Below are 9,205 nucleotides of genomic sequence, written 5' to 3' on the forward strand. Positions count from 1 at the left end.
GGGTTTTCCCACAGAAACTTGTGTGATCTGTGGCCCATGGGCTGCATTCCCTGCAGGATGTCGTGGATCCACGGAGCCATCCCTGCAGGATGTCAGGGATTCACAGAGCTGTGTAACCCCCAGGGGCTCAGAAGGGGCAATAAATTGCAGGTTTCTGGGGGTGTTACAGCGGTGTCGGGGGATGTAACAATGCCATGGATCACCACCGGGATGGGACACGGCCCCTGTGGGCTCATCCATGGAAAAGGCCATGGGAGGAGGACAGGAGCAGGATGGGGCTCCCGGCTCCTTCCCCGAGGGATGGCTGGTGCTGGATCCCAAGGGATGCTGCAGGGATGGACTCACATCCCCGGGGTGGGGGTGAGGAGCTGCTGCCCGATCGTGGAGCACGAGCCAAAGTGCCTTTGCTGGAGCAAGAGCCGGAGTAATTTATCGGGAAGCTTTTAGGGAAATGAGGCCCTGCTGGGCCCCGGCCAAGCACAGCCCTGCTGGGCTCTGCCCGTGTCCTCTGGCAGCTCTTCCCGGGAGAGGGACACAGGGACGGGAATGGGAGTGGGAATGGGGATGGGATGGGGACAGGGGTGAGGGCAGGACAGGGGCAGGGATGGAAATGGGGATGGGGACAGAATGGAATAAGGATGGGAATGGGACTAGGGATGAGAATGGGAACAGGGATGGGGGGGGGGTCAGGGATGGGGATCAGGGGAGGGGAGAGGGGACAGGGATGGAAATAAGCATGGGAATGGGGATGGAGAGCAATCAGGGATGAGGATGGGACAAGGACAGGGATGAGATGGGTGTGGAGATGGAGATGGGGGCAGGGATGAGGATGGGACAGGGATGGGGGTAGGAATAGTGATGGAGATGGGGACTGGGTGAGGATGGGATGGATCTCAGGATAGGGAGATGGGAAAGGGACAGAGGAGAGAATGGAAATAAGGATGGGAATGGGACTGGGGATGGAGATGGGGACAGGGATGAGGACAGGACAGGAACAGGGATGGGGGGTGGGACCATGACAGGGACAGAGCTGAGCCCTTCTCACACTCCTTGCAGCACCAGAGAGAGAAACAACCACTACCAACTTCTTCCCTTCCTATCCCAAACGCTTCCCAGCGCTATGGAATCACACCCTGCCACTCCTCCTGGTTTGCTGCCACTTTTGCTCCTTCAATCCCCGTGTCTGGGGACCCTGCACAGGTCCTGCTCCCTCCCACCTCCCCTCGCCCGCGGCAGCTCCACCTCCCGGCACATTCCCTTTTAATTTTCCCCCTTTCCTGGCACTCCCTGAATTGAATTATCCCGGAGCAGCCGCATGATCCGCTCCCGCTGCGGCAGAGCGGGAGCGCGGCCGGGACCCTCCTGCATCCCGCCTGCTCCGGAGCCGGATCTGCCATCCCCAAACCTGCCTGAAGAAATCCGTTCTCCCAATTCCCGTTAAAATTAATTGGGCCGCTTTGAAACGCTGAGCTGGGGAGGGGGGGAATCGCCTCATTCCTTTTATCTAATTTGTTTCTTTTATGTCATTGTATTTTCTGGCAAATTAAATTGTCCTCGTTTCCTTTTTGCTTCTCTTCTGTTTGTTCACAGTGTCTATAACAGACCTACTTAAAAAAAAAAAAAAGAAAAAAATATATGCATACACATATGTCTCTGGGGCCACGTGGCTCCTTTGGAAATGCCACTTCATAAAAAAATCCAAACTTTCTGCGGGGAGATGGATGAAATTTCATTACGGACACGGAGCCTCCCGCACTTTGTGAGGCAGCCGGAATGATTTCATTGCCGTGGAGCACTTCCCATTTCCATTCCTCATTTGGACGTTGACTTCAATTTGTTTGATAAATTATATAAGTTAAAAAAAAAAACCAAAAACAAAACCAAACTCCACCCAACCCCCAAATCAATGAAAACGCCACCGATTCCTCCCGGTATCCCAAAAACGGGGTGTCCTCCCGCAGTGCTGCAGGGCAGGAAGTCCTGTGCCAGGGCAGGGAAATGGGTTTTCCCCATGGGATCATCCAGGGTCCCAGGGATGTGAAGGTGGGGATGGCCTGGAATGGGCTCCTCCAACCCCGTTCCCATGGGAGGAACCCCCTGGCACTGCCCGTGGGGAGGGGCAGCAGCTTTGCCCGATTCTCCCACGGCCCCGAGCGCTTCCCCTGGTTTTATTTATTCCTTTGATCTCTTTGCCATTAAAAATGCAAAGAGGGGGATCCATTAGGTGGGAATGGGCCCCTGAAGCACAGGGAGGTGTGAGGCGTGGTGGTTCCTGATGTCCCTCAGCGCAGGGGGGTCACACCAGGGCCAGGGCCAGGCCCCTCCGTGGTAGAAATGAGGGGTAACAGGTTGTTCCCTCCCTGCCAGCCTTGGGGCAGGATCCCCATCCCAGGGATGGTGGCCCCACGGAGCCTCTCTGAGCCCCCCAGCCAGCTCCTGGTTCCCCTGGAATAACTGTGAAGTTGGGTGAAAGCATTTTTGGGAAGGGGCTTCAGCTTGTCCTCCTCGTCAAGACAAATGGGCTCGAAACATCCGTCAAACCCAACATGAAATATCAGGATTAAAACCACCCGGATCCACTGGGAAAGGGCAGGACCCCCAGCAGGATCCACAGCTGGAGTGGGATGGGGGACATGGAGCTGTAAGGAAGGAACCAGGTCGTGGCTGCCCCCAGGTTTGGGGACACTCCAGCCCCTTTGGGATGCCACAGATCCCCCACCCACCGCCCACTCCCTTCCCAGGAGGACTCATCCCCCCTCAGCAGCACCCCTGGGTGCTCCCACAGCCCTCCACCCCCCCCCACCTCGTGTCTCCAGGAGCTCTCACAGCCCAGAGCGCTTCAGAAATCCCACTTTTATTTCAGATCGGAAACAACCAACCAGGAAGAACGAAAAAAACCCAACCCACCCCAAAACCCAAACCCCCCCCCAAAGAATGAGAAACGGCCCCAAATCCGAACCAGTCCAGTGCCCAGGTGGGTGCTACATACAGGCTGGGGGGGCTCGGGGGCTCGGGGCTCCCCGGCCTGGGGTCGCTCCAGCTCTTCCCAAGGGGGGTCGGCTCAAAGTGCATCAAGCAGGAGGTCAGGAATGTCCCCGCGCTGGGCAGGTGGGGAAATCGAGGCACGGCACAGGGAGGGGGGACAGGGGTGGGCTTTGAGGGGGAGGGTGAAATCCAGCCCTTGGCAGCCAAGTCCATGCAAACGCTCCCGGCTCTAGGAACCATCTCAGGCGCGTGTATTGCTTAGGGGATGATTTGGTTTATCATAAATACGAGCTATAACGTTGGATCGGAGTATCCGGCGGGATCCGCCGCGGGGGGGGCCGCGGGCCCCGGCGCGGGGAGGGGGCACACGGGGCTCCATGCACGTTCCATGCACTTACGGGTTGGTTTTTGCCCGGCGAGGGGGGCTCGGGGGGCGGCGGTGTCGTTGCCGAAGTCTCCATGCGATGGCACCGCCCCGGCACGGCGGGGACACCCCCGGCCCCTCGCCGCCCCTCTCCCGGGGGGGGCACGTCTCTGGGCCACGGATGGATGTACAGATATATATTTATATATATTTATAGCTCTCTCCTGCTCGCCGCGGGGCCGCGGGGTGACCCCACTATTTCATGCCGCTGCGCAGCACCTGGTTGGCGGCGATGAGCATCACGCTGATGATGAAGGCGATGGCGAAGGCGCAGATGAGGCTCTTCCGCACGCAGGTCTGGCGGATCTGCTGGCTGGAGCAGGCTGGGGGGGAGAGAAACAGGGGGTTACCCCAAAAACACCCTCCCCAAACCGCGGCGGTGCCGCCCCGCGCCGTCGGAGTCGGGGGCGTTCGGCATCCCCGGCCGGGCACTCACTCTCCACGTCCACGGGGCACTCCTCGGCCGTGCCCATGTGACTCTCCTCCTCCGTCATGATGATGTTCTCGATGTCCTTCATGGACAGGTGCTCGCAGAAGGTCTCGTACAGCAGCCGCTTCAGCTCGTCCACCGTCAGCTTCTGCATGTCACACTGCGGGCACCGGGGTCACCCCGCGGCGGGGGAGGGCTCTGGGGCCTCACCTGCCACCCCGGGGTGTGGCACTTTGGGGCCTTCCCTGCCACCCCGGGGTGTGGCACTTTGGGTGGATCTCCCCAGTCTGGTGTCCCCCTGACCCCCCATGGGTGTTGGCACCAAACACCAGCCCATGGGGGAGAGGGGGCAGGAAAGCTCAGGCTGGTGCACCCTGACCCTGATCCTGACCCTGAACCTGACCCTGATCCTGATCCTGACCCTGATCCTGAACCTGACCCTGATCCTGATCCTGACCCTGATCCTAGTGATTACACTAACCCTAAACTGGAACCTGAGCCTGAGCATGGCCCTCAGCCTAACCCCAACCCTCAGCTTGACCCTGACCATGATATCCATCTTAAACCTGCCCCTAATCCTGACTCCAACTCTAAACCTGACCTTAACCCTTATCCTAACCCTGGCTCTGACCCTAAACGTGATCCTAACCCTGTCTCCAACCCTAACCCTCATCCTAAACCTGGCCCTGACCCCAAATCTGACCCAACCCTAACCCTGACCCCTTAAACCAGTGCTGACCCTGACTCTTAAACCTAAGCTGGAACCTGAGCTTGAACCTAAACCTAACCCTAACCCTAATCCTGACTCTTAAACCAACATTAAACTTGACCCTGACCCAGAGTCTGATCCTGACCTTCATCCTCACCCTAATTCCAACCTTGACCTTCATCCTAACCCTGACCCCAACCCCAATCCCACCTTGAGCCCAACCCCAGCCCCAGCCCTGCCCCTTTCCCGGAGCCCCCCAGAGCTCTGGGTGGGGGTTCTGGGGTGCTGCCCCCGGGGGTGGGGGGTGTTTGTACCTTCCAGAACACGGTGTCGAAGTCGGTGCCGTGGAACTTCTCCGGGATGCCCGAGGTGGAGAGTTTGGGCCCCAGTAACGTCACAAACTCCTCAAAGTCCACCTGCCCGTCACCTGTGGGACACAGGGACATGTGTGACACCCCCCAGAGGGGTTGCAGGGGGGATGACACCCTGCCTGGACTCAGGGATGCTCAGATGTCCCCTCCCCACCCCATGGGGGTCCTGCTCCAAGCCATGGTGTTTTTTGGAAGACCTCACACCAGGGCTTGGTGCTGCCTGGGGACACCCTCCCTGGGGCAGCCTGGGGGGACCCTGATCCTTAGGGGGCTCAGGTAGAACCCAGATCCCCCCAGATGTCCACCTGGAGCAGCAGTTGGTGTTAAGAAACCTTGGACTTCACCAGCCAGGCCCCCCAAACTGGCTGGAGACCCCCAATACCTGCCAGGCCCCCATGGCAGGGACTCCCAAAACCAACTGGGAACCTCCAGTAAAATTGGTCCCCAACTGAGGACTCCCAGTGTGGCTGGGACTCACACTGGACCCCCCCCAGTGTGAGCTGGGGACCCCAAATGTTGACTGCCCCCCTCCCAGAGCTGACTGGGGAAGCCCAACATCATCCCAGACCCCAAATCCAGCCTCTCAGTGCCAGCTGGGGACTGTCACTGCTGTCTGGGGACCCCCAAAACCAACCAGGGACTCCAACACTGGGTGGGGACCTCCAGCAAAGTTTGGGGTCCCTGACACCAGCTGGGACTGCCAACACTGGCTGGAGTCCCCAGTGCTGGAAGGGGACCCCCCAAAACCACCTGAGGACCCCCAGTGCCATCTGGGTCCTGTCCAATGTGACCTGGAGACACCCAACGTCAGCTGGAGCCCTCCAGTTCTGGATGGGGAAAATCAACACGGTCCAGGACGACAAACACCAGCTGGAATTTCAGTTCCAGCTGGGACCCCAATTCCAGCTGTGCCCCTGGTGGTGGCCATGTCCCCAGGGGGTGCTGCCATGCCCTGTGGCCGTGGGGACTCTGGTGTGGGGCTGTCAGGGCAGCACTAACGATGAGTAATGAGGGGAGCAGAGCCTTGGCAGCGCTGCCAGAAAGGCTTTTAAATAGGGGGAAAAGGAAAACCAATAAATTAAGGAGCTCTTTGAGGTCCTGACGGGCTCGGGAGGGACATGGACAGGGACAGGGTGATGGTGGCAGCGGGTGCTCGAGGGGAACAGCCAGCGCTGAGGACACAGCCCAGGGGGCAGGATCCAGCCCAGGGTGCAGGATCCAGCCCAGGGTGCAGGATCCAGCCCAGAGTGCAGGATCCAGCCTTGGCACCACGATCCCAGCAGGCTCAGTGACCCCACAGGCACCCCGGGATTGTTAAATCCTCCCAGACGAAGCTGCGTGGTGAGGATGGTGATGGATGAGCAGGAAGCTCTGGAATGAGGATCACACCTGGAGCAGGCTCATCCCACATCCTGTGTAGGGTCCAGCAGCACCCAGTGGGGTGGGAATGGGGAGAACCGAGTGTTCCACTGGAGCAGGGGCCGGGGGTCCCATCCCTGTGCCCACCCTTGTGCCCACCCTGTGCCCACCCAGGTCCTACCATCCATGTCGAGGCGCTGGATGATGACCTCCAGCTCCACCTCGTTGGGCATGTAGCCCAGGGAGCGCATGGCCGTGCCCAGCTCCTGCTTGGAAATGAACCCGTTGCCATCCCGGTCGAACACCTTGAAGGCTTCCCGGATCTCTGTGGGGGGAGTGGGGATGAGTCCAGCTGCACCCCCCTCAGCACCCACAGATCCCCCTGGGCATCCCACCCACCCCTCCAGCCATCCCGGGTGTTCCCACACAGGGGAGAGGGCAGCACACGCCCCCCAACCCCCCCGAAGGGCCTGACCCCCCCAGGGGGACCCCACAGACCCCGGATCTTTGCTCCAGCTCCGGTCACCCACTCGCGTCACCCACCCTGCCCTTGTCACTGCCAGGCCTTTTGCAGCCAAAAATCCATCATTCCACCCCCAAAACACATTCCTTGGATGTGCCTGAGCTCGGGGTGGCACTGGGTGGGGGCTGCAGGTGGGGGGACCCCCACAGTGCTGCAGCATCCAGCTGGGAGCATCCCTGAGGATCCTGGGTCGGGGTGTGCCAGCACCTCCTGGGGGGTTCCAGGATCACGGAGTGGGACTGTGGCCCCATTTTGGGATTATGGGCTGGAATTGTGCCCCACCCCACAGTCCCAGGGTGGGACTTTGCCCCCATCCTGGCATCCAGGGCTTGAAGCCGGAGCTGTGCTGCACTTCACACCCAAAAAAATCCCAAATCTTGCCGGAATTGCTGCAGTGTTCAGCCTTTTCCCATGAAGAGGAGGATGGGATAGAAGTGGGGAGAAATTGAGAGCATTCGGGGGGTTCTGCCTCCAAACGAACCCTCGGGATGTGGAGGAGGATCCCTGCTGTGCCAGGCTCAGAGGGCAGTGGGGACACTGAGGCACAGGGTGTTCCCATGGGCTCCGTCCCACCTCCTGCTTTGCTCTCTTTTGGGGGATATGTGGAGCTGGAACAAAGCTTACGGAAAAGAAGGACCAGGGAATTTGCACTGGGAACAGTAGGAAGCTGGGTCGGGATGTTGGTGCCTGTTCCTTCTCTGTGCCGGCTGCCAGAGGGATTTATGTAGGATCCCAGCAGGAGAAATGGGCTGAGAACTTTGGTTTCGGGAAGAAAACCCCATGTTGTGTCACATTACCAACCCCCAGCACTTGGGGACATCCCAGCCCGGACGGTGGCACGTCAGTGACATCTTCTGAGGGGTTTTGGGGGAGTTTTAGGGGTTTTTTGGCCTGTCTGTGATGGCTGATCTCCTCCATGGTCAGTGTCCATGCCCAGGCAGGGGATGCTCCTGGGGAACCCCTCTCTGCTCCAGGCACCTCCCAAATTCATCCTTCCAGGATGCTCATCCCAAAGAGCTCAAAGGAGGCTCCTTGTCAGACTGTTTGGGGTGTTGGGGGACAGGCAAGGACATGTCCCAGCAGTGGCCAACCCGTGGCCCCAGCTGGGGCACCCCAACCCTCCCCACTGAACCGGCAGCTCCTCCTGCCCCAGCGGGAAGCCACGAGGGGGGTCTGGGTGTCCCTGATGTCCCCCAGGCTGTGGGGGAGAGGGGCAGGTGGCAGCGGGTGGCAGCACGTCTGGCACCTCGTGGGGTCACCTTGGGGCTCACGTGGCACCACGGGGTGGGCGCTGGGGGGACACCCCACGGGGACACCCTGGGGACAGCAGCTCCTGTGGGTGTCACACGGGGCTGGGTGAGGCACCACGGGATCCTGGGGCACGTGGGGAGTGTGAACACACAGAGAGCAGAGTGTGAGCACACACAGACAGCAGTGTGAGCACACACAGACAGTAGAGTGTGAGCACACACAGACAGCAGTGTGAGCACACACAGACAGCAGTGTGAGCACACGCAGACAGCAATGTGAGCACACACAGACAACAGTGTGAGCACACACAGACAGCAGTGTGAGCACACACAGACAGCAGTGTGAGCACACACAGACAGCAGAGTGTGAGCACACAGTGTGAACACACAGCAGAGTGTGAACGCACACACAGACACCAGTGTGAGCACACACAGATAGCACAGTGTGAACACACACAGACAGCAGAGTGTGAACACACAGACAGCCCAGCGTGCACACACACAGACTGCACTGCAGCGGAGATGGGACACAACTGGTGGTGACACTGGACCTGTGCGTGCACAGACGGACACACGGACACAGCCCATGTGGTGATGCTGTACCTGTGTGTGTGCACACACCAGCAGCTTGCAGGGGTGTACCTGCGTGTGCAAACACACACACACACCCCTTGCAAGGGTGTACTTGTGCACACACACCCCCCTTGTAACGATGTCACACTTGTGTACACACACCCCAACCCCTTGCAAGGATGTACTTGTGCACACCCACACACCCCTTGCACTAACACTGTTCCTGTGCCTGCACACACACGGGTGCAAAGTAGAACCACCTCACAGTGATGCTGTACCTCTGTGTGTGCACACAAAAACATTACAGTGACATGGTTGTGTGTGCAAACACACAGACACCTTGCAGGGGTGTGCACGCACACACACACACACACACAGACACCTTGCAGGGGTGTGCTTGTGCACAGACATGCACCAGACACACCCCCCTTGCAGTGCTGCTGTGCTGGTGTGTGCACAGACACACTCCTGGCAGTGCTGTGCTTGTGCCTGTTCACACACACACAGACACACGGGTGCACTCACAACCAGCTCTGTGCTTGCGTGTGTTCACACACACTCACGGGTGCACTCACACCCCC

At 59.4% G+C, this 9,205-nt stretch overlaps 1 protein-coding gene across 1 annotated transcript in view; it reads right to left on the minus strand.

Moving 5' to 3' along the window:
- Nucleotides 1–3,239: 3,239 nt before the first annotated feature.
- Nucleotides 3,240–9,205, minus strand: part of CABP7 (calcium binding protein 7) — a 12,442-nt gene continuing 6,476 nt past the window's right edge. The window contains exons 2-5 of the mRNA XM_027669597.1: nt 6,460–6,603; nt 4,863–4,975; nt 3,846–3,999; nt 3,240–3,732 (exon numbers count right to left, since the gene is read on the minus strand). Coding sequence (XP_027525398.1) covers nt 3,605–3,732; nt 3,846–3,999; nt 4,863–4,975; nt 6,460–6,603 — 539 coding nt within the window. The 3' untranslated portion in view covers nt 3,240–3,604. The remainder of the gene's footprint in view (nt 3,733–3,845; nt 4,000–4,862; nt 4,976–6,459; nt 6,604–9,205) is intronic.

Source organism: Corapipo altera, unplaced genomic scaffold (assembly GCF_003945725.1).
Source record: "Corapipo altera isolate COAL_440 unplaced genomic scaffold, ASM394572v1 162, whole genome shotgun sequence".
NCBI lineage: Eukaryota > Metazoa > Chordata > Aves > Passeriformes > Pipridae > Corapipo > Corapipo altera.